Genomic DNA, 25,604 nt, shown 5'->3' with positions numbered 1-25,604 from the left:
GTGGAGATCAGTGGCGAAATGCCGCGTCGGGTCGCTGGCACGGGCGCTCGATCCCAGGCGCCGCTGTAACATTGTTGATGCAGACGACTCACTAAGATTTAGACTAGATGTTGCATAAATTATTGCTACCTCACAACAGAAGAATAAAATACTTTTTACTGTAAGGCGAAACAAATCTGCCATAAGAAATGTATAGTTGCCATGATGAGCACAAACGTCTGGCCACAATGCATCAAAGATTTGAAAGCTCAACAACAATGTTTGTTTTGTAAGATTGGAACTCACACTGTTTTACTTGCTGCAGAAAGGAGGCTGCTTTTGTCTCAGCAAATAATAAGTTCCCACTAAGCACTTTTAGTACAAGCGGGAAGTGATAGTTTTGCTTCAGAAATCTGGCCACCAAGGTTATTCACGTACGTCTGGCAACAAAGTAAAAAAATTTGAAACAAATGATAAATATTGTTATAAAATATTTATGCAGCTGCAAATTTTGAATTTATAAAACACAAAACCTATCCGCTAATAGAAATATTTGCCATTATGAGCACAAACGTCTGGCCACACTGTATAAAAAAAAAGTCTGAAAGCTCAACAACAATGTCTGTTGTAAGATTGGAACTTACGCTGTTTTGATCAACGTTGCTAGAACCAACTCAGTTTCACAGCTCCCCATACCGCCCAGCGGAGAAGAGTGTCCCAAGCGGCGGTCACGAGAACTAACGGCTCTGCAGTCGAGTCTTCCTCCCTGCCGGGCGCGTCGTCTGCTACACGCAACGCGGAAGCGTGGAGCGGCCGGCACATATGAGGATTTGGCGAGCTGCATTCGCGCTCTACATGGCTGCAGTAAAATAATACTTCCATTACGGCAGATTTTGCTTCGAAGCTGCGTGTTATCTTGGAGAACACGTTTGTGTGATGCGAAATTAGGTTGTTAATATTGTGAAAAAATTGCAAAAACGCTGAAATTACTGTCCGTGGAGTCATCGTTGGGATACCCGCTATTGCATCCCGGTGCAAAGCAGATTGGCATGAAGAGGCCCGATGTCACAAAATACAAACAAAAAATTCAGGGGCCACTTTGAAGACCTAAAGTGCGCGAGGCGAAAGCCTTACCGCGCAACTTGAATAACTAGTGATGATTGGTTAATTACGAACTAGTCATGTCTGGTTAATGACTGGCTAGTCATGACTAACCAGCCATGACAAACCAGTCATGGCTACTAATGGCTGGTTAATGACTAACTAGTCATGACTGTTTAATAACTAACCAGTCTTGACTAATTAGTAATTGGTCATGGTTAGTCATGATTAACCACTCATGACAAACCATGACTAAGAACTAAGCAGTCATGACTAGCCATGACTGGTTAATTACTAAGTAGTCATGACTAACCATTCATGACATTGGGTCATGACTTGACCCATGACTAACTAGTCATGATTGGTTATTGATTAACTAGTCATGTGTGGTTAATGACTAGCTAGTCATGAGTAACCAGTGATGACAAACCAGTCATGATTGGTTAATGAAGAACTAGTCATGTCTGGTTAATGACTAGCTAGTCGTGACTAGCCAGCGATGACAAACCATTCATGACTAGTCATGACTAACCAGTCATAACTAGTCATGACATGTTAATGACTAACTAGTCATGATTGCTTAGTGACTAATGTGTCATGAGTAATTGGTCATTAGTCATGGTTAGTCATGACTAACTAGTCATGATTGCTTAAGGACTAACGAGTTATGACTAATCAGTCATTAGTCATGGTTAGTTATGACTAATCAGTCACGACTAACCATGACTAATGGCTGCTTAATAACTAACTGCTTAATGACAGCTAAGTCATGACTGCTTAATGACTAACTAGTCATGACTAAACAATCATGACTAATTGGGTCGTGACTAATTAGACATGATAATCATGGGTCATGTCTAGTTATTCAAATCCAATTAGTCATGATTGGTTAGTCATGACTAGTTAGTCATGATTGGTTATTGACTAACTAGTCATTACTAGTTAATTGATGACTGGTTAATGACTAGCTAGTCATGACGAACTAGTCATGATTGGTTAATGACGAACTAGTCATGTCTGGCTAATGACTAGCTAGTCATGACCAACTAGTCATGATTGGTTAATGATGAACTAGTCATGTCTGGCTAAAGACTAGCTAGTCATGACCAACATTACTAAAACTTGGTTCTAGTACCGTTGGTCATGACAAAAGTCATGACTAACCAGTCATGACGAATCATGACTAACCAGTCATAACCAGTCATGACTGGTTAATGACTAACAAGTCATGACTAATGTCTCATTAGTCATGGTTAGTCATGGCTAACCAGTCATGACTGACCACGACTAACGACTAACCAGTCATGACTAGTAATGACTGGTTAATGAATAACCAGTCATGGCTAACCATCATGACTAACTAGTCATGAGTGATTATGACTAACCAGTCATGACTAGTTAGTTAGTCATTAACCAATCATGACTAACTCGTCATAAGTTGTTAATGATTAGTTCAAATGCCAAATGAGTAGTTCGCCCTTCTGCCACTTATCTGAACTAAATAAAGTTTGTCTGTGCTAGCTCTGCGCGTAGCCCGTTCCAAGTGTTGTTAGCCCTCTTTTACCAACTAGCAGAGTGTTCATTTTTCTTTAATTTTGCTGCGCTGCCTTACGGCCACAGCAAATTGAATATTTTCTCTGGCCAAGTCGGTCCGCGTTTTGAGGCCAAGACAGAGGCGGGCGGGGAGCACATAGATCAGAACCCCAGAAGCGTGCACGGCGGAGTCCGATTTGCCAGTCGCGGGTGTACTTCCGGGCGACGCGTAAAATTTTCTGTGTATGCAGGACCAAGCAAGCGACACGGGCGAAACACTTCACGCGACGGTGCTGCTCTAACAGCGCCCTACGAGGTCCACAAACAGTGCTAATTATTTACTGTCCAAAGTTCCTGCTATGCAGCGCGCGGGGCTGGAGGGAAGCGGCGGAGCGCTTGCCCTTTGCAAAAAAATACATATGAAAACAAAATGCATATGAAGGCAAAAAGAAATGAGCGCGCGCTGACACGGCGATTAACGGGGAGGACTCTGCGTAGACCTTCGTCAGTGCTGCTGTGTTTGCAAAGCCATAAAGGCGATCTAGTAGCGCCGACCACCCACTGAATACTCGCCGCAGTGAAATTATTCACTCCATTCTCCCAGTCGCCTGTGCCGGCGGCCGCCGGCGCACTCGCTCAACGCCGAGTACCATGGAAAAAGGACATTTTCCTTCCTCCATGTTGCGCAGCGAGCAGTGCGGGCGAGATCTAGTGCGGAAAACCGCCTGGAGCTCGCGAGCTGTGGCCGCCGTGCTTTCCAAAAGTCGGTGCGAGTTGTTGGCAGCCGAAAGGCGTCGTCGCGCACGCCGAGGCGCAGAAAAAATGAGCGGCAGCACACCCGGACTGGATGTCGCCGAGAAGTGCTTCGTGCAACTTGGGCGCTGAGCAACGCCAAGTTCTCAGCGAAGACGGGGCTCTTCCTGAGTATTGGTGCAGGGCAATCGTTTCTCCCTTTGTCCCGTACAGAGGCAGGACGCCCACCCACGGAGCTGACCGGATACACCGACCAGTGGCACGTCAACATCTGCGGCGGGTAGCCTCATGGAGCACACGGCGTTGCAGCTGCGTCTTTCATTTCACCCGTAACTGCAGCAGCGGAGGTTCCGGTTACGCCACTCCAAACAAAAATAGTAAGAAAACAAAAGTTATGTCCCACTTGTTCCTTAAAACTAATTGGAATTTTATGTAAGCTGAAACGCTTCCTTCAGAAAATGTTTTCTGCAATACAACTTGCCCCCAGCAATCAACTTCCTTCATCGGCTTAGGGTGCCTCCATGTGTGCGCCATTCGACTGCGCTTGTCGCGCCGCCTTTACTGCGTTGAAAAAGAAAAGAAAAGCAACAAGCAAGTCGCGTCCGTCGCGCTTCGAGAGTTTTTCCTGCAGCGGATGTAAGGGAAACAGGACGGTAACATGTCAGTGCTCGAGCGGGTTTTCCTTTTTTTCAGAATGGGTACGACGAGCGCTTTTCGCCACTCCACAGGAATGATGCCGGTGTTCCATACTTCGTTGAAAGCTGCGAGCAGAGCTGGTCGTTGTTGTCTGTCAACGTTGAGCAGCATTTGATAGGTTATGCCATAGGCTCCTGGAGCACTGCGGTTGCACTTTCGACGTCGTTCAAGGGCATTATTGAGTTCATGCGGAGCGATTTCTGCACTGCACAATTCGTCGATGACGCTCGCAGTTCGGCCGGTGACAGCCGGGAGGGGTACGCTTGGAAAAACAATATTGTGCGACGCACTGCTGGTTGTTGTGAAGTGGTCTGCCATGGCTTCGGCCAGAGCATTCACGCTGAGGCTACGTGCGATGGCGATAGCCAGGGCAGGACAACGAGGAACAGAAGGGTTGAGCATAGCATGGAGAATTTTCCAAGCCCGTCCGGGTCTGCGGATGTCATTCAGGGCGGTACACAGGTGGGCCCACCTTCGTCTGCGGCAGCGAATGGCGTGACGGCGGCAGGCAGCATCTAACCTGTTGTACAATGTCGAATGTTCAGGCTTTTGGGTGCGTAAAGCTCTGCGCTGTGCTACACGTAGTGCTGCTCGTAGATTTAGTAGTTTTAAATCTGGCGCCGTTGAGGCCACTGGAGCCGTACAGCGCACGGTTGCCGCACGCGCGAATGAAGCAGCGTGAGAAAAAATGTCTGTAGTGGCAGGATGCGGAGCACTGCACAGACCACGAAAAACGTCCCACTTCACAAGGTTGTAGGTGCGAATTGTTGGAGGAGCGCAGTATGAGGGGTCGAGAACTATAGGAAGGTGATCGGAGCCTTGAGTGTCCGGTTCGCACTTCCATTGGTAGGAGCACCTTCCCGAAGTAAGAGTTAAGTCTATGGCACTATGTTGGCTCACTCTCTGCACGAGCGGGACTTCCAGTGTTTATAATGTTTAAATTGCACTGGAGAGCGGCTGTTAGGAGGTCCCGTCCACGTCGGTTGATGTCCGCAGCCCTCAATTTCGAGCGCTCCCTCTCCCATTGGCCCGCTGCTCCACGAATCCGCGACTGCGCCTCCCACGGATCCGCGCCTGACCCGTGAATTCTCGATTCGAGCATATTTCTTTCTTTCCGCCTTTTGGCCGAAATTTTGTCCTTGACTTGCCTCCATTTCTATTCACCCAGACCCTTTTCATCACTATCCTTTCACTCCAACTTCCCCACACACGGCGCAACGGCGGTGATTCCCTCCCAGAGAAGACATTTGAATGCGCCGTGTTCCCCTTTTCTAACTCACTATCACCAAGAACCTCAAGAAGAAGTCGCAAGGGGCAACGCCCGGCAGTGTCGTCTGTTATCCGAAACTCGATGCGCCCTACGACAAAGCCTGGCCTGTCTGCTCGATTATCGGCGAACGAGTCACTCCCCGATGATCGCGGCCGCGGTGAGGAAGTGCTCTACAGACCTGTAGGTTCCAAAGGAAACTTTCTTGCTGCATCGAAAGATGCCATCGCTGCAGAACTTCCCAAGCTGCCAGGAGTGAAGGCAGCTCGAGTCAACCACCGCCGCAATGTTGTCGCGGTGCACATTGCTCCCACAGCTGATTGCTCCCACAGCCTCTCCATAAGGTTGACACAGTCTGTGGAGTGCGTGTTCGCGCCCGCGAAGCGCGTACGAAATCGTGCGCCGGCATCATCTGCGGTGTTGACGCCGAGATCTCGGCAGAAGAATTTGCTGCCAATATCGAAAGTCGCGCACCTGTTCTCGGATGCACGCGCAGCGGACGAAATCTCGTCGTACGCTTCGAAGGAGTGACCCCCCCAGAGGAGGTGGCCCTATATAAGCTGCGACGGCCAGTGCGAGCCTGCCTTCCACGACCCGTGCAGTGCAACAAGTGTGCTGCTCTCGGATACAAAACTGCAGCATGCACGCCGCCCGCGCGCTGCCTCCGCTGCATTGGCCCTCACGCAACCAAAGACTGCGATGCGCCTGAACCGCACTGTGTGAACTGCAAGGGACGCCACTGTTGCACCGAACCTCGTTACCCACGATGGCAAGAACAGAAAGTGGCAACCCTCCTTGCCACAGCTAAGCAGCCCATCTCGCGTCGAGAAGCGCTGCGTTCGGTTCGAGAACAACAACGCGCCGCTGTGACGCAGCAGGGCGCTACGCAAGCTTCTGCCGCTGTAAAGCAGCCGCGTGCATCACAACCACCGCAGAAGATCCCACCTCAGCCTGCTAAGCAGGTAGTCTCCTACCGCGATGCCCTCATGGGAAAACTTCCTGCAGCTACCATGCCCCAGAACGAGGCTGCTGTGGATAATCGGGACGCCGTCTTTGCCGCCCTATCCGCCGCCGCCGTTCGGGCGTTCGTCTACTACTTGCCGGCTGATGCCCCTGCTCGCCAGCTCTGTGCGGCGGCCCTGGCCGCCCAACAAGCCTTGAGCCAACGTGGCTAACACCCCCCCGCTTCCTTAGGCCGCGCATAAGGCAGTGGAATTGCCGTTCCCTGCGCCGCCGCCACGCTGAACTGGTCCACGTTCTCCCGCGCATCGAGTGTGATGTTCTCGCGCTGCAAGAAACATATGCTCGCGCGGAGGAGGGGAGGCTACCAGGATTCATCAGTTACAGTGGACCCACCAGCTGTGCTCTCGCTTCGTGCAGTGCAGTGCCTTGTGGTGATACTACTCATCCTGCTGGCCGCCCACGCACGGCCATATACGTGCGCAACACTCTGGCGCGTGTTGTTGTGTCAGTTGCTGATCTTGCCAATGACGTAGCTGAGTGCTGTGCAGTTATCGTGCGTGTACGAAACACCGACACGGCAGTTGCTAGCGAACATGTGCGTCCACGTGTGCCTTGGGACGCGCAATGTATCGCTCAGCAAGCCAATCGCCTCGGCAATGATGCAGTTGTGTGCGGAGACTTTAATGCTCATCACACCGACTGGGGGTGCAGCAGTGTAAATCGCCGTGGCCGTAAGCTACTAGCAGTAGCCCCAGTCAACACAGCTCCATGTTACTAACTCTGGCAGTGCCACACACGTGCAGCGAGTAGGTCAGCACACCGCCATTGATTTGACTCTTGTGTCCGGTGGTTGTGCGTACAAGTGCAAGTGCGAACCCGATACTCACGCCTCGGACCATTTCCCCATTATGCTCACCCCTTCCTACTGCGATAGGCCAGCAACGCGCAGCTACAGTGTCGTCAACTGGAGTGCTTTCCGCAATGCGTGCAGTGCTCCATTGCCTACATATACGTGCCTCTTCGCGCACCTGGCAGGGCGTCAAAGCAAGGCGTCAGGGAGCCTACCTCGTGCTACTCGACGTGCGCAGCGCTTTTGATTTGGCGCCGCACCATGTCATCCTGGCGTCCCTAGTCTCGCTCTTAGTTTCGGGGAGGCTCCTGAGCTACGTCAAGAGTTTCCTCACAGATCGGACCTATCAGGTAAGGCTCGGAAGCGCACTGAGCACTCCACGCGCCGTCAACAGTGGTGTTCCGCAGGGCAGCGTGCTTAGCCCCTTCTTATTCAACCTGGCTCTTGCGCGACTGCCCGGGCGCCTTCCACGCACCACGCACAAAATACCTCTCGCCATATACGAAGACGATATAGCCCTTTTCGGTGCCGGCCCCACGCTTTTCGGCCCCGAAATACGCCGCCACCTGCGAGCTGCCCTCACCGCCGTTGCGAGCTACCTGCATGGAATCGGCCTCTCCACTTCATCGGAAAAAGCAGTGGCCTTAATGTTCCACCCCCGTGCCACGGCCATCAAGCTCACTCAACCCCTACAACTACAGGGAGCACCTCTGCCCTGACAAGCCAGTGGCAAATACCTGGGACTCCGCACCGACAGGAAGTTGTCATACAACGCCGCAATCGGAGATCGCAAAGCAAACAAGCTCGTAGCTGCCATGGCATCTCGCCTACTCGCTCGCGGAAAGGGCGTGACACCCACCCTCCCACTTCGCCTGTACCAAGGGATCGCCACGGCGCGCGCATTCTCTATGCGCTCCCACTTCTCCGCCTACGCCATAATCAGTGGAAGACACTTGACACTGATCAGCGCACAGCCATCCGACGCTTTGCGTGCCTACACCGAAGCTAGCAAATTGGCCCCACCTACGCCGAACTTCGTGTGGGGCCTGTTTCACTCCGAGCAGATCGCACTGCGCTCGACCACATCGAAAGTCTCCACCGAGCGCCTGGCACCCAACAACTTCTCGCCGACATTCGTGCCGCAACACAGTCACGTATGACGCAAGCATTACGTGATTTTGACCTCACCATTCGGGCTGACCCTCTTGCCGCGCCTCCGTTGCCGCCACCGCATCAAATACCTAACCTCGGCATTGAGCTCACCATACCCGGAATTCGAGCGAAATGCACCACTTCGAGTTGTGCAATCCTTCAGGAAACCGCGAAACGCATCGACCTCGATTACAGCGCGAGAGTGCACCTGTATACAGACGGCTCCGTCTCTGCTGATGGGAACTCTGCCACTGCTGCATACATCGTCCCTGCATTGAGTGTTGAGAGACAGTGCCGTGTGCGCCACTTCTCCTCATCCACCACTGCGGAAATCTCTGGTCTCCACTTGGCAGAGCCTCGTTCTGGCCGCCGACGGGTGCACACGTCGGCGGCCGGCGTCTCTCATTCAGGCCCTTTGTTTTCGCTTATGGCGTCCATGAAGGCCCTTATTTCTATGACGCGCGTCCAACACAGGCCCGCCAAACTGGATTACTCAACTGTCATCCATGGATAACCTTCCTGCGCCTCCTCCTCGGTGGTTTTCAGCAGCAATACTCCTGCGCCCCTGCTCAACAGTGGTTTTACTAGCAGACTCTCTTCACCTCGAACGGATTACCAGTGTGCGTTGTTCGCGTGTGTCTGCTACCCGGACTACTTGCTCTGGACTCTGGACGAACGGTGACATCTCTCGCTCGCACCTCGTGTGCCTGCCATTCTCTTTTTCCCCAACGGCTTCTCTTCACGCCGTCCTTTCTCCGCGCGCCACCCTGGCCCGCATCTTCCCCACGCCTCTCTGGCACTTCTCTGCCCTCTTCGACTCCTTCGCGCTGACGGCGCGCGTTCCGGCGCATTCTTCGGGTTGTTTTTGGGCTGCGCGCGTGTCGCGGAGTTGGCTGCAGTCGCTGGCAAACCCGGGGTGGTAGGGCACGTACTTCGCTATCTAAGAGCGGTAGTCTGCGCGGTCGTGTCCACGAGAGGGACGCCCCGAACGCTATCATTTCTGTCGCCACCGCTTGCTTCATTGTAGCCGCGCTGCCCCTTTTCTTCCCGTTCATTTCGCCGGGCCCCGCTGCCGCCGTGCATACCTCACGCCCAGGGCCCTTTCCGCTCCTCGTCGTTTATATCCTTTAGATGTATTGCTCTATTCTCTTCCTTGGCTCGTCTTTCTCACGGCCAATCCTTACCGCGCGCAATTTAATTCCCCGCTGTCCTCACATGCTAGGTTCCTACCTACATGACAGCCCTTCCTGCGTGCCCCGTGCCCGCTATCTACACAGCGCGCTCATATAGCCGCTTTATCTCTCTGGCCGCTCTATACCTGAACGTGCCACCTCTTTTCTTTTGACCCTTTTCTTCTGCGGTCTCAGTACGCCTTGGCGTTTGCGCCTGTGTCCGTGTGGCGGCGTTTCGCTCTGGGGTTGGCCGCAGTCGCCGACCAGACGGGTCGGGTGGACACGCGTTGCGCTATCTGTGGGCGGTAATCTGCGTTCTCGTGTTCACGGCTGGGCCGCCTCGAACTCTTCCGCTTCTGCCGCCACCGCCGCACCCTGGCCCGTGTCTCGCTGCCTCGCGGTCGCCCGTTCTTTCGCCTTCTCGTGCTGGCGTCCGCTCCCCTCTTCGTCTACCTCTGACTCCAACTCTGTGCGCTTCTCATGCCCGCAACCGCTTCGCGGTTTCCTCTTCTTTACTTTATTATTTCTGCGCGCAAGAAATTTGCCCGCTATCGTCCAGCTCGCAAGAATTGCGCCCGCGTCCGTCCACAGCGCTCAATTCCGAGCTCTCGTTTCTCTATTGGCCCACCGCTCCTCCAACCAGCGGCTGCGCCTCTCACGGGTCCGCGCCTCCTAGACTTGCAGATGCTCACTCACGCTCTGGCCTTGTTTGGCCCCTCTCTTTGCCTCCATGTCCATTCACCCGAACCCTTTTCATCACTATCCTTTTATTACCTCTTCCGCCAGCACGGCGCAACGGTGGTGATTCCCTCTTAAGACGAGACAGTTGAACGCGCCATGTCCCTCTTTTCAACTCATAATCATCAAGAACCTCTATCTCTCTCTCTCTCTCTCTCTCTCCTCAGACCTGTTGCGCAACGTAGAGTGGGTTTCGGCCGTGAAGGTTCTAGGGGTTTATTTCCGGCTCGCGAGACGTGGAGCCAGCTTGGAGAGACCGCTGAGAAACGGTTGTCAGTGGCGGCGCCTTTCCGTCTCTCCCTCGCGGAGCGCGCATTCATCATCCGCGCGTCGGTGTGCGCCCCACTGTGTGCGCTCGCGTCGTCCACCCACCCCGCACCTTCACGCGCCGTTTGGCCACTTTATGTGGCTCGTTCTTTTGGGCACGAAAGACGGAGTCTGTAGCGCGCGCGCTCCTCCGGCTTCCTACTAACATGGGGGATTCAGCATTCCCCACCTGCCCACATTCTGCAACGTGCTTGCTTTGCGGGCGACCAGCGAGCTGGCTAACCAGGCCGGCTACCCGGGCAGGGCGCTCTTTCATACTTACTCAGTACGTCACGCACCCTTTTCGTCCCCGAGCAGAGTGTCGGCCCGACAGCCTTCCAGCAGCCTCGGTTTTTCCAGCGAGTCTGCCAGACGCTCAGGTCCCTCACCGCAGCGCTGCCAGAGGTGGAGCTTCTTTCAACTACCGCCTCTCGGGTATGCGAGCTCCTGGCCATAAAAGAAGCCCCACAGGAGAAATTGACGCTTAGCAGAGAGGTGCGATGGCGGGACCTGACGTCGTCATCCCTTCCCGCAGACGTGCGAGACTTTGGCTGGCTGCGGGGCTGGCGGGCCCTGCTTACGGTAGGTCGCCTGGCGGCTTGGGGCGTGGCCCCCTCCAACCGATGTCCGCAATGTGGCCTCGTAGAAACCTTGCCGCACGCGCTCTTTGAGTGTTCTGTAGCCAGGACATATTCGGTCCTCATGTCTCGAATGTTCGGAGCGACCCTTGGCCCCAACTCCAGGTTTCGCGATCCTTTCGTACGCCTGCTTCTTTGCGTCGGGGCATTCGTGCTGCGGCGCCAGAGAGGTGTGGCTGCTCTGCAGGGACGACTACAGAGGGCCATATACCCCATTTTACAGCGGGTACGTGCACACTTGTTGGCCCAAGCCTGCGTGGACCTCGTGTCGCTGGACAAGCACCAGTTCCTTCGGCGCTGGTCCACCCGCTTCATCGTCGCGGGCAGGGGCCGTCTGACGGTGCGGCTCCTGCCATATTAAGTGTGGCGCGCCTGTGTGGTGGGCGTTCTGTTCGCGCGTTCTGTCCGCTCGTTCTGTTCGCGCGTTATGTTCGCGCGTTATGTTCACGCGTTCTCTTCGTGCACGAGGTTTGTGCGCGAGGTTTCCGTGCGAGGTTTGTGCGCGTTGTTCGCGCTTTACGTTTGTGCGCATCATTTGTGCGCGATGTTTGTGCGCGGGCTTTTGTGCGCGATTTTTCCACCCGGCGTGCTTCCCCCGCGCGTATCGACCTCTGAACTTTCATGGACATGTTGTGGTTTTGGACACTTAAGTTCCCTGCGTTTGTGTGTTAGCACCGGGCGACGTCAGTCGCCGTAATGTACCTTTGTGTTTGTAGACGGACGGACGTCCCTTTTTTGATCGAGGGTTCAATACACTTCTCTTAAAACCCAGATGAGTGGAAGTCTGTGCCCGGATGATGGCTCTCGGTCTCGGTGTGATGTCCCTACACTGCCGAAAACGGGAGCTAAAAGCATTTCATGCTTAATAATCCAAAGCGCCCGAGAAGTGGTCAAGCATCGCAGGGCGGACGGGCGGGGACGGCCGGCTGGTTGGGCAGCATGGCCGCAAGCGCTTGATTGGGGCGGAAGTGATGTCACGTTCAAGCTATGTATACGCAAGCGAAGGATCATTGCGCGCTGTGCTCGCGTGAGCGGGCGGCAGCCAGTGGTGCAGAAAATGCGCTCACCTCCTGCGGTGCGGGGTCGGGGTGCTGCCGTCGGAGATGGTCCTGAATGACCGCGCTCACGTCCTCCAGCGCAAGAGGGAGGTTGCTGGTAGGCAGCTGATGTGCGGCGGTCGCGAGGTCGTCAGCTTCCTCGTTGCCGGCGATGCCGCAGTGACCGGGCACCCACGGCGCGCGCACGGCGTATCCGAGCAGCGCCAGCTTATCAATACGCGAACGGATTTCGCGCACCACAGGGGTGCCACGACCGTTGGTCTGCAGCCGGCTGACGGCGGCGCGGGAGTCACACAACACAGCACTCCTGGGCGGTGGAGGGACGATGGTAAGCAGCAGGTCCAGCCCGAACTGGATCCCCATCAGCTCGGCAGTGTTGGAGAAGCCCAGGAGCGTGGTATGTTGCTGGCTGTGCAGTCGCAGGGCGGGGATGGTGGCCGCCGCTGCAAGCGAGCAGCTGTCGCTAGCCATTGAGCCGTCGGTCAACACGAAGAGATGGTCCTCGAGCTCCTCGTGTATGACGGCTCTGGCCAGCTGCTGCACAGCGCAAAGGGGTGTGCTCCGCTATCCCGCGATGCCGACGATATCTCACTGAACCTCCGAGGCAGCAGGCCAGGGCACGCAGGTGCCTTACGGGGGCAAGCCTTCAGTTAATTGCTCGCATTCGAGCAGCCCCGCACCAATGCATGAACGAGGGTGCGAGTGCGAGCGCTGTTGCAGCGAGCCGCCGTCCTGGTACGCGGTGGAGCCTATGTGATTGAGTGCACTGCGGGCTGCTGGGGATTCACCGGCCACGCTCCTGCCTCGGCTAGTGTTGCGGCGGTCTGGGAATTTCTGGGCAGGACGAGGCACACGCGCAGGGACTTGCGATGTTGTAGCTCTAGCTTTCTGCGCCTTTCCTTGCGCACCGAGACGAGCGGCAGTGCATATACCTGCGGCGTTGTAGAGACGCAGCGCGGCTTGCTGCGAGGTTCCCTGGCCTCGAAAGGTGAGCTTGTGCACGGCGGCGGTGATCCTTTTCATCTGCAAACAGGCCTTGGTCGCCGCACTGCGGAAGGAAAGGCGCCGGTTGATGTCCAAGCCAGTACTCGGAGGTGAGGTTATTGGTGACGATGACGGAAAGGGGGGGGGGGACGAGGCGCGTTCAACTGTCTCCTCTTGCACAGGGAATCACCCTCGTTGTGCCGTCCTGGTGGGAGAATGGGATTAAAAAGGATAGTGATGGAATGGGTCCGAGTGAAGGTAGCAAATGAGGCAGGGCCATGGACCGAAGAGCCATGACCAGGTGAAACCGGGCCTGAAGTAAGGAGAGCAAGCCTTCGCGTCCGTGAACGAGATCGGCCAGAGTCGGTAGATGCCGTGGTAACATATGTGGCGTGAAAGTGCGCGCTAAAGAGGCTGGCGGCAACACCTGCACAGGTCGAATTTTTCGCGCTGACCGGAACCTCACACTCGATGACATCATGGCCGGAATTGAAAGCAAACTTCCCGTGCTGGCCTGCACTCGCAATGGCAATGATGTGATCCTTCACTCTGCTGGGACGCAACCTCCAGAAGAAGATTCTCTATTCAAGCTTCGCCGCGCTGTCCGTGCCCGTCTACCCAGACCACTGCAGTGTGTCCAGTGCGGCAGCCTCGGGCACGCTACCGCTTCCTGCACTCACGAACCGCGATGCTTGCGCTGCGGACTTGATCACCATGTCTCCCTGTGCAGCTCACTCGGTTAACTGCCGCTGAACACACGCATCCACGCAACCTCACTGGCCCCGATGGCAGGAAGAGCAACGCATTGCGCTCGCTATGAGTGCGTCCGAAACGTCTTACCAGACAGCAGGCTACTCAGGCAGTGCGTTCACCAGAGAGATGGTGCAGCCTCTGAAGTTGTGCGCCGTACTGCCCGTCCATCCAGATCACCTGCCGCTCCAGAAGAGGCTGCGGCTGCAACAACACACGCCCCTCCTTTCTTACCAGGAGGCCGCTCCTTCCGAGACACGCTAGTGGGTGCGCAATCATCTGCACCTGCACAACCGCGTCCTCAACCTGACCATCGCGATGCAGTTATTGCTGCACTATCCGCTGCTGTGCGCGCTCTTATGGACGACCTCCCCGGACCTCCTCAGCACAACAACTGTGCGCGGCGGCTCTCGCTGCACATCAATCACTCGCTCAACCTGAATAACGCCCGAACTGTGCTCTAGCCGCGGATACTGCAGTGGAATTGTCGTTCACTCCGCCGCCGCCAAGCCGAATTTGCCTCAATTCTGCCTTTGGGGCCTTACGACATTCTTGCGCTGCAAGAAATATACGCCCGCGCAGAGGACCTGCACCTACCTGGCTACGTAGGCTACAGCGGCCCCAGCGATTGTACTCTCGATTCGTGCGCGAACTTTCCATGTGCCGACTCTATTCACCCGCATCGTCCCTCTGGTGTAGGCATTTATGTGCGCGCTTCGCTCCCGCATTCTCTCGTCGATCTCTCGGACATGACCACTGACCGTGTCGAGTGCGTAGCTATCACTGTTCGCATATCGGGCTACCACACCTCCGTCGCATCGGTTTATGTCCGCCCACCCACCTACAACTGGGACGTCCGTTTTGTGACAACTCTCTCTGCCCGTCTGACTAAGGGCCAAGTGATATGTGGTGATTTCAACACCTGCCACACTACCTGGGGCTCCCACATAACCACCAGAAAAGGCCGTGAACTTATGCACGCCATCCATGCTGCAGGACTTATTGTTCTGAATGACGGAAGTCCCACTCGCATCGGCCCTCACACCAATCCTACGGCCATTGACCTCACTCTCGCCACTTCCGGCTGCTCGTACTCTTGGCGCACCGCCCCGGACACAGAGGGATCTGATGACCTCCTAATTGAGATCATCCCCACCTCTCCTTCCTCTCCACTCAAGAAATCCTACAGTGTTGTGCGGTGGTCTCTTTTCCGCGCACTGTGCGCCAGTGACTGCCACAACGAGGATTTCTTCTCGCATATAAACGAATGTGCCCTCTCAGCAACTACACTCTTCTACCTCCAGTGCCTGACATAAAACTTCTCAACCATCGTGCTGCTCGCCGCCGAGCCCAACGAAGGGCACGCCGCACAGACAGGCCAGACCACTGGACTCTCTAAAACCGCTTGGATGCGGACTGTCGCCGCCACTGCAAGCGCCTTCGCCGCCGCAGCTGGGCCAGACTGTGCATCACTCGATCGCCCCGGCTCCCCTGCGCGTGGTTGGCCCATTCTGTCTGCCATCCTCAGCCCGAGAACCCCGCGTCACCCAGTCTTGGCCATCGCTATCGCACGGCGTATAAGCAACGTTGACCTGGCCAACATTCTCGCTGACAGCTTTTCAAGGTGAGTGAAGCAACATCTCCTCTAACTCCTGCTTCCCAAATCACCATCGTGCCAGCACACATAGCTGATGATGTCCTTACTCTCTGCACTGAAGACTTACCAATGCACGAACTAGATAAATGCATCGCCTCCAGGAAACGCAGAAGCGCACCCGGTCCTGACGGCATTACTTACCAAATGACCACGAACCTTGAAAACAAAGAACGCAACCGACTACTTGCTGCTTACAACCGTATCTTTCAAAACGGTGAACTAGCGGACGTTTGGCGTACTGCCACTGCTATCCCAATTTGCAAGAAAGGGAAGCCCGTGAACGACATTAAAACATATCGTCCAGTCTACCTCACCTCTGTTCCCGGGAAGCTTATGGAGGCATTTGCCCTGCAAAGACTGGAGTGGATCGCCAACGCCTCTAACGCACTGGCTCAAGAGCAAAGTGGCTTCCGGAACTCCCGCTCGACAGCCGATTGCATTACCAAAGTCGTAGCCTTCCTTGAGCAAGCCAAGCCCAACAAGCAACGCGCCTACCTCGTTCTCCTCGATCTGAAAAGTGCCTTCCACACACTTGTGTGATAGTGTGTAGCTATATTAGACTCCGTTCGCTCTCTTGGCGTGAACGGAAAGCTCTTCCATTATATATACTCATTTCTCACCGGCCGCTCCTTCCGCGTCAAAGCTGGCAGCTGTATGAGCACACCTCGCCGACTAATTGCTGGGGTGCCGCAAGGCCGCGTTTTGAGCCCTTTTCTTTTTAACCTCGTACTGGCTATATTCCCAGCTTACCTCCGTGTCACAAATGGCTATCCAGTCCGCTGCTGCATTTACGCTGACGATATCGCCCTCTACTGCTCTGGACCTACCCTACAGGGACGAACAGTTCGCGCTCAACTCCAAGCTGCACTAAATGTAGTCCACACTTTTCTCCGTTCGGTTGGCCTCTCTCTTTCGCCAGCAAAAACAGAAGCTCTCGCCTTCCGCCCACGCGCTGCTGCAAGAAGCCTAATTCCCCCACTCCAACTCGATGGCACTCCCATCCCTTGGAAGCCCTCTGCCCGATACCTTGGCCTCATCATTGACTGCCAACTCTCGTGGCGCCCCGCTGTCACCCATCTTAGGAAGCAGGATTTGCAAGTCGCATCAGCCGCCAACAAGCTCATCGCGAAGGGCGGCGGCTGCTCTCCCGCACTGGCCCTGCAATTCTACATTGGCATCGCAGTGGCTAGATTTCTCTATGCTATTCCATACCTTGACATTCGCCCCAACCTGTGGCGCAGCATAGACACGGACCACCGAAACGCGCTCCGCTGTTTTTTACGTCTCCCGCACTCCTGGCACGTTGCTGCCACTTACGCAGAGACGTCATCCTGGCCCGTATCTCTGCCCGCCGAACGAGTCGCTCTACATGCCATACGACGCATTAGAGGCACAACAAGCACCGATTTACTTATCTCCCGCCTAATTACGGCGCCGGACTAAAAATGGGACGAACTCTGAGGTTTTTCGATGCCAACGTTGCAAGACCCCCTCACAGAGCGCCTCTTCCTGCTGCTACACACTGTGCGCCTGGAAATACCTGGCATCAGAACAAAGCGCAACACCTTCCTCTGTGCTATGCAGCAACACACTGCGGCACTCATTCATGACGAGCTCCATGGCAGCAGTCACATACACACAGACGGCTCTGTGGCCTCCGGCGGCACCTCTGTCACTGCTGTATGTGTAGTCCCAGCCCTTAGTCTCACTAGGCAATCTCTTATTCCATTCCACGCCTCCTCTACCACTGCCGAGGTCGCCGCTCTCAACTTGGGGGCAGATGTCATTCTAGAGCGACCCTGGCACAACCCAGTTGCTATATTTTGCGACTCGAAAGCTGCTCTCATGCAGCTAAACCAACACCACGCTCGTTATCTGCCCGTCGTACAAATTCTCGATCGCAAGCTTGGCGCTGTCAAACATCGCGGCACAATCGTCTCGCTCCACTGGATCCCCGCCCATGTCGGGACATCTGGAAACGAACGGGCTGATATTCTGGCTAACTGTACGCACAATCAGAATGTTCCCATCTCTTCAGATGTCCCAAACTTTGACGTCGCGCACCTCTTCATCTACGAAAGTGTCCTTGCTCGACACGCGGACGACCGCGTTGCTCCACGCAATGCCACCTCGACCGCTTCACTGCGTCGACTTTTCAGTCAAAGGGTGGCAAAACAGCGAGCGTACCCCCCCCCCCCCCCCCCCCCTAACCACAAGTATTAGTAGTAGTAGGTAAATTTTGCTGCTCCCTCCGTACACGGCTTTTCGAGCATATATCGCGCTCTTATAGATTTCTTTTAGCTTCTTCTAACTTCTTTAAAGTTATAAGTAGGCCCCACACGGCTGGACGTCATGTCCCCGTGTTTTTCTTTTTATTTTTCTTTTGTGCAGTCTTCGGCGTCTAAATAGACATGGAGGACGGCACCGCCCTCTTCGAGCTTGAAGAAGGTGGCATTGGTCGTGACAAACAGCCTTCGTCGCTGCCACCTGTTAGAAAATCTAATCTACCAGGCTCAAGTTCGGGCCACCGCCCTGTACCAAGAAGAGGCAGCTCGCCACGTCAACGGTGCCACCCGATGGACGCCATCACCCACACACGAGCCAGATGACTCCTCAGCTGGCCTTCCTGATGCAACCTTGCAGCAGGAAGACGCACCTGGAGTGTCTGGCGCTGATGTGGCTGAAACACCCGATACCCCAGGTTGCGCCTCTTTGAAAGCACCACGCCTGGTGGCCTCACTTCAGCCAACATTGGTGAGACCCTAGAAGTTGTCAACCCTGTTGATACACTTCATGAGGCTTCCCAGCCGCGTCACACGCCAACTGCTAGCCAAGACAGCAGTTGCACTGATTCAAACACGCACTCACACGGCCCGCAACAGCATCCCGTTCACCCTTCCAACCCCGCCGTCAACACAGGCGCTCGTGACTCGGGTAGAACACAAAACAGCGTCCCAGACGCTATTGTTGCCCCCGTCACAAGAGCCCCGGCCGCTACAGAAGACGCATTCACGGCTTACGACTATCACCCTCACGCGCCGCCTTCACGCATCCTAACAAAAGCGATGGTCCCACTCCTTCGTGATGGCAATCCCCTCCCTCTTCCGCAACAATCTGGCCCGTCTCTCTGGCAAACGCAAAGCCTCAGCGCAAAAAACAGCAACGCCGCTCACAAGCCGCAAAACAAGTTCCCCTTGTCCATACTGCCGCTCCAAGTGCCTCGCGCTTTTCGAGGCCTTCCCAACAAGCCAAGAAAACTGGGTCACCCACCATTCTTTTTCACCCAGTCGGCAGAATGGCTAACTACCTCTCCACTACCAAAGATGCCATTGCCCTACAGCTCTCAAAACTCCCCGGAGTTAAGGCTGTGCACGTCAACCTCCGCCGTAACGTCGTAACCATTGACATTAACCGTACGGCCAATCTCGAACCGCTCCTCGGCATTGACACCATTTGCGGCATCAAAGTGCGCGCCAAGGAAGCTAGCGGACGCACCTGCAGTGGCCGCATTTTCCGCATCGACCGCACTCTGAGAGAGGAAGAAATTGCGGCAGGCATCCAAAGCAAAACCCCTGTCCTAGGCTGCTATCGAAGCGCCGACGACATTATTCGTTTTTTCGGCAGAAAACCGCCCCAAGAAATATCTCTATTCAAACTTCGACGAACAGTTCGCCCTCGGCTCCCCCGCCCATTGCAGTGCCTCCGCTGCGGAATCTTGGGTGGTGGTGGTGGTGAAAAACATTTATAGTGCAATAAATTTTTACAGAGAGGCGATTGGGGTAGGCCCTATTGGCCCTTTCCCCTAACAATACTAGGTGGAGCCGCAATTCCGGGGCCCCATTGGCAAGCAACGCCGCCCGCGTCCGGTGAACCAAGGCCTTTTGGGTCTTTAGGTCCCGACAGCCGAGCAGGGCCGTCTCCCAGTCCTCTCTGGTGTGGTTGGGGGGGGGGGGGGGATAGATGGGTTTGATTGACACGCCCAAACCATGTGGAAGTTGTCAGCCACCTTCCCACAGAACTGGCACGTGCCATCAAAGGATGCGTTGAAATGTTTAAGTACCCCGCGACTGCAGCCTGCACAGCGAAACCTCGCTGCCTCCGCTGTGGCGGCGATCATCACGCATCGCAATGTGATGCGCCCAAACCTCATTGCGTGAACTGCTGGGGAACGCACGCTTCCACGGAGCCTCACTGCCCTCGCTGGCAAGAAGAGCGTCGCATCGCCACTCTTCTCGCCTCTTCTGACAAACCTCTCACGAGAAAAGAAGCTATCGAGGCCATTCGTCACAGAAATTAAAAGCCTTCTGCCAACCTTGACCAGCAAGACAACGTCACACCTTCGCACGATGCTGCACGCAACTCAGCAGCTCGCCCACCTGCAACACGCGCCGGCGCTGCACCCAACTATGCTCCGGATTCATCCTCGGGCGCTCGTTCTTTCCGCGACATCGTCGTTGGGCACACAGCACCGTCCCTCCCATCTAGCGCGCACTATGACCAACGCGATACTGTCATCGCGGTAGTTACCTCTGCAGTAAGAGCTCTTATGGAAGGGCTCCCAGAGTCTTCTCCAGCGCGTCAATTGTGTGCAGCGGCTCTCGCTGCACAACAGTCACTCCTTTGTAATGGCTAGCAACCCACCTGTGTGGCGGCTGCAGATTCTTCAATGGAACGGTCGTTCCCTCCGCCGCCGACAAGCTGAACTAGCCTCCTCTCTCCCACTCCGGTCCTTCGATCTGCTCGCACTACGAGAGACCTACGGCGCAGAGGGAGAAGTGAGCCTACCTGGCTACGTTGGACACACCAGTGCCACAGAGTGTGCGAGTGATACATGCGTGAATTCTCCGTGCACCGGCCCCTCTGATCCACCTGGCTCTCCTCGTGTTGCAGTCTATGTGTGCGTTTCTCTTTCGCACTACTTAATACCTGTGAACGACTTACTCGTCGACAGTGTGGACTGTGTTGCTGTAACAGTGCGTATGCGCGGTTGCGACACCTCTGTCGCTTCGGTGTATGTGCGGCCGAACAACCGTCATTGGGACGTCCGCTTTGTCGACCACCTCTAGGCGCACCTGACTTCCGATCAAGTCACCTGCGGTGACTTTAACACGCATCATCCTGCGTGGGGCTCCCGCGCTACCACACCACAAGGCCGCCACCTCAGCGATGCCATCTGTGCCAGCGGTCTACTAGTTCTCAATGACGGGAGCCCAACGTACATCGCTCCGGGCAAACACCCTTCAGCTATAGACCTCACCCTGGCCTCTTCTCAGTGCACTCCTACCGAGCTCCGACCTCAGCTGCCGACCGCTCAGAGCTCGCGGCCGTCGCTGCGTTTCTTCCACTGAAACAATTATTAGTTCTGCGCTTCCATATTCCAAAGGACACTTTTCCCCGGCATCGGAGAATCCACGTACCGCAGACGGGGCTCGGATGCCGGCGCATCTGGGCCCCGGTCTGCAAAGTTAGGAAACCCAATCCCGCGGAGAAGCGCAATTTTACAAGTAACTACGACGACCGGTAAAGAAAAGCAACACAAACCCAGACACGAAACAGACGCGAGCGGTGTGGTTTGCCCAAGGCGTCCGGAGTCCTGTACGCTAAATAATGCGCGAAGCACAGTCTACGGAGACGAGACACACGGCGCCTAACCATGTCAATGCCAGAACAAGACCCGACGAAAGCAGTAGTACACTCATGCTCACTCCACGCGAAGTGCTAGTTCACCCGCGGAAACAAACACATCAATATACGGGTGATCGCGCAGGCTGTCTCGCCTAGGGAATCTGGGCCCCGCTCCGTACGACAGACAAAAGTTCGCCCCCGAATGCGCTCGGGGGGGGGGGGGGGGGGGGGGGGGGCTGTTGTACGAAACAGAACTCCGAACAGCATACAAAAGACAAAGAAAAGTCCGCCCACCGCACGGGATGGCCGGCGTCCTGGCGAAGCGGCTAGGAGTGCTAGCGTATAAAAAAAAACACAACGAAAAGAAACATGTACAAGAGGGTTCGCGCGACGACCTTACACCAAGTTTCAGCCTTAACCCTGTCAGGAACGCCATAAAAAAATGGCTGAGGCTTAACTTGGTTACTGGTCAGAGGCGAAGCATATTGATGGCTAGGCTTGGTAATACATGGCTTTCCTTGGTTGAGTACTTGGTCATTTTAATACAACCACTAGAAGCCTTCGTCGTGGGGGAAGACAACGGCATGGCTACAGCGGAACGCCGACTAACCCCGAGACGCGCGTTGGGTGAGCGCCGGGATTGCCACGGAAGCCGCGTCCGCCTGCCCGGTGGAGCGAGCGTTTCACCTACACCGAGTGTGAACGCGCGTTCGAAATGCGCGGCAGTGTGACGTCACTATACCACGTGATTCACACGGCGTCCAACCGCAGCGACGGCACAAGTTGGAGCCCCGTTTCTCCACTGTCGTGACGTCATCGTGTCACGTGGTGTGACTTCATGTATCACGTGATTTGGAGGCGCACAACCACAGCGACGGCGCGAGGTGGGCCCCCGTTTCTCTACTGTCGTGATGTCATCGTGTCACGTGGTGTGACGCAATGTATCACGTGATTTGGAGGCGCATAACCATGGTGAAGGGCTGAAGTGGTAGCTAAAGTAGTATGCTTCGCATGAAAAGAACGTTGGAAAGGCGGGAACGGTTTTATAGATCGTCAGTTTTTACTTCAATTCTGGACACATTTCAAGAACAACTTGTGGAAGGGGTTCATGCAAGCATTGACTGATTTTTAAGTTCAAGTTGTTCGACGCGTTTTAATAACGACGGCATTTCAGTTTACAAGTCAAGCCTTGTCAGGATTTTAAGCGCTCCAGTTCTTTAGTTCCAGCGCGCTCACGAGTGCGCGCATCCCCGTGCATGGGGCCGCATGAGCTGCGTAAGGTTGTCTGGGATTACATCTTGCGTCCTGTGGGACACCAGCATCCCGCGATACGGCTCTATGGGCGCGACACAGCGAAGGAGCAGATGCTTAAGCGCTTCCACCACACTACATCCACCACACACGTCGCTCGTCCTTAGTCGGCTGCGCAATCGTCTGCCGTAGGACCACGCGCATCCTACGCCCTCACGAAGGACCATCGCGTTCTATAGCCCTGTCGGTTAGCGAGCGCTCACATCGTGCGAAGCGTGGCTCGCTGCAGCTGTCGGATGAGGTTGCGGTTGACCTGTATGCATGTCCTCCAGGACGAGAGGCAGCTCGCCAGAAGGTATGCGTGGTGTGCGACATTCGGAGTTGGTCGGCTTGGTCGTTGCCCTCAATTCCGCAGTGGCCGGGGCCCACAGCGCACTACCTGCACAACTATATACGCTGCGCTAGGCGCTCCAGGCGCGCGCAAATTCCGCACAGCCGTGGGGAACGGCGACCACGGGTCTGCAGGTGGCTAAAGAAGGGGCTCGCACAGCAGACCACACCTGGGCGCCGGCGGAGCAAGGCTGATTAATATGTCCTGCCTCATTCGCAAGCCCAGCAGCTCCGGCGTGGTGGATTAGCCCAGGTAGGTCACGCGCTGTTGTCCGTGCAGGATGGTCGGCGCCGCTGCATGTGAGGAGCTTTCGCTTGCCACGGAGCCTTCAGTGTAGACGCTGAGTTAGTCTCGGAGCTGCTCAGTATTGGCGGCTCCGGCTAGCTGCTGCGCAGCGCACAGCGGAGTGCTGCGCTTTCCCGGGATGCCTACGATGACTGGCTGAACCTCTGAAGCAGCAGGCGGAAAACTCTTATGCGGCCGTGGCGCTGGTCAGCTGCCCATACGTGCTCGAGCAGCGCTGCTCCCATGCATGACCGTGGGTAGTTGCTCAAGCGCTCCAGTAGCGGGCGCCGTCCCGCGCGGAAGATGCTGTCCACGTGGTGCAACGCCCGCTCCGTCGCCTGCAGTGTAGTGTAGCCAAGCGTGCTTCCGTGCCGGGACGAGAGCTCCGCCGCATCGAAGAAGAGGACCAGCAGGCGTGGATAAGATGCATTGATCAACTTTATTAAAGGTAGATGCGAGTCACTGGTTAAACTTAGAAACATACAAAAAATGTGAGGTCACATAGTAAAACAGTCAGTCATACCCCGGGGCGTGCAGTATCTTTGGAGCAGGGGTCCCGAGCAGCAGCCGGGAGGCAGCCGTTCCTCTTTCGAGTTCCCTTGCTGTTGAGAAACCCGCTCTTACACTTTACCAGCATTCTGGCGACCCTTTTCTCGACCAGTCAAAAAAGTCGTTACGGTGCCAACCAGAGGATCTCTGGCAGCATTCTGAGGACCCTTTTTGGGGCCAATTAGACCAATCGGGAAAGCCGTTACCGGAACTAATCAGAACACATCCTTTCAAGACATGGCGACAGCAAACAATTCATCTTAATACGCAAAAACACCCAGTGTGCGCCAGCTGGCAACCTTGTATACGGGTAGGGACGGAATGCGCGCGCATTTATGTATGTGTGTTGTGCGCAAACCTGGCAACGACAGGCACTAACTGCCCAAATGCATACCGACGAACGCGGGCCAGAGAGCTCACCGCATGGCAAGACCCGGGAAACAGGCGCCAGAACACGGTCGGAAATGCACAGCAAAACACCGACTCCGTAACCTTATCCGACCGCGCCTAGCGACATCATGTGGGGGGACGCACGCGGCGTCACTCCACAGGGGAGCTGTGTCTTCCTCGCATCAAGTGGTGGACGCACTCTTCTCGTCGGCTCCCGGCTGCAGCAATTGGCACGAAAATTTTGAAAACTCGCTATGCGACAATAGTAATGGTCACGCGCAAGCCACGGCCAGCATCTCAGCGCACTGCGGATTCGTGGGTAGGGCGACGTATACGCACAGGGATTTGCAGTGAAGAACCTCGACCTTTTGCCAGCTTTGTTTGCGCGTCGAACCGAGCGAAAGAGCATTGAGAGCAGCGCCCCAAGTTGCGGCGTTGTAAAAGCTGCAGCGCGGCTTGCTAACAAATGTACTGGCAGCGCGCGGTGAGCTTCTGTACACGGCGACGGTAGCCCTCTTCATCTGTGAAGAGGCTTTCGTTACCGCAGGGCGTAAGGAAAGGCGCTTGCGGAGGACAACACCCACGTATCGGAACGAGCGGCTCCACGACCGCGGAATCCCGTCAATTCAAGCGGCGGCGGTCTATCGCGCGCGAGCGCGAAACGCAGGCCATGGCGTCGGACGAGGCAGCAGAGTGCGAGAGGCCGAGGCCACGCAAACGGGCATCAATTGCGGCCAGAGCTCCCGGCGTGCACTCGCGCAGGCGGAGTGCCTCGCCCGGTGGTCCCAACCGTCACAGGGCAGTGTCGCCTGTGTATAAGAGTATGAGCAGACATTGTGTCGAGCGGCGTTGGGAAGGTAGCCCGGAACCACCGACGTAGGCACATAAACAGAAAGGGTCACAAATACAAGCCCCACGGTCTACGGGCGAGGCTAGGAGAGTGCGCCTCGAACTCGCACGCCCACAGCGCGCCCGCTCAAATAGCCCCGCACAAGCATAGCGTAAAAGACGCCTGCCCACCCTGGCCCCTTCAAGTGTCGCATATGGAATGCACTCAACACGTCCAAGAGCAGCAGCAGTAGGCGTTGCAATTTGCCTCGCCGCCGCGGTGTGCTCGAGCGCGGCTATGTCAGCGAACGAGTCGGCCGTGCAGTGCATCCCGCGGAAGCTCGCTTCAACGCGTCAAACAACCTCGCGTCTTTCAGTTCGCCCGCAACTGGAGCAGCGGAAGTTCCGGTTGCGTCACTGTAAAAAAAATAGTAAGAAAACAAACCGACTGCGCGCTTATGTTTCTTCGAGTATGTGGAGCACTGTATGAATTAAAACACGTTGGTATCAAAACATTTTTCTTCATGAACGCTTTACTCCGAGCAATGCTCTTTATGCATCGCCTACATGCGTAGCGCCATCTCTACGCTAGCGGCCGGCGCTCCTAGCTTGACCAAGCTTGGCTGCATCCATTCTTTGCTGCGCGCTCTTCGAAACTCGAAGCACACGCTCGGAGTACCCCAAGGCT

The 25,604-nt window shown here is 55.5% G+C and overlaps 1 protein-coding gene and 1 pseudogene across 1 annotated transcript; one reads left to right on the top strand and one right to left on the bottom strand.

The window, feature by feature from the left end:
• Positions 1–12,155: 12,155 nt before the first annotated feature.
• On the bottom strand, positions 12,156–15,090 carry LOC149357562 (uncharacterized). Its single transcript, XM_089576618.1, has 2 exons — positions 15,010–15,090; positions 12,156–12,743 (listed from the first exon to the last, which is right to left on the bottom strand). The coding sequence occupies exons 1-2, from the start codon at positions 15,088–15,090 to the stop codon at positions 12,156–12,158; spliced, it is 669 nt and encodes a 222-aa protein (XP_089432744.1).
• Positions 15,091–17,067: 1,977 nt separating this feature from the next.
• Positions 17,068–20,230, top strand: LOC149357561 (uncharacterized; annotated as a pseudogene).
• Positions 20,231–25,604: the final 5,374 nt, after the last annotated feature.

The sequence above is a fragment of the Amblyomma mixtum genome, chromosome 3 (assembly GCF_055824585.1).
Source record: "Amblyomma mixtum isolate Tamu chromosome 3, ASM5582458v1, whole genome shotgun sequence".
NCBI lineage: Eukaryota > Metazoa > Arthropoda > Arachnida > Ixodida > Ixodidae > Amblyomma > Amblyomma mixtum.
Note: the sequence above shows the minus strand (reverse complement) of the source record. Positions and strands in the feature narration are given on the sequence as shown.

Excerpts from the sequence above, each read along its gene's own strand:
- LOC149357562 (XM_089576618.1), bottom strand. The coding sequence starts at position 15,090 with ATGATCTCAATTAGGAGGTCATCAGATCCCTCTGTGTCCGGGGCGGTG. Across the intron at positions 12,744-15,009 it reads AGCAGCCGGAAGTGGCGAGA|CAGCTGGCCAGAGCCGTCAT; the intron begins GTGAGGTCAATG and ends TGCGCTGTGCAG.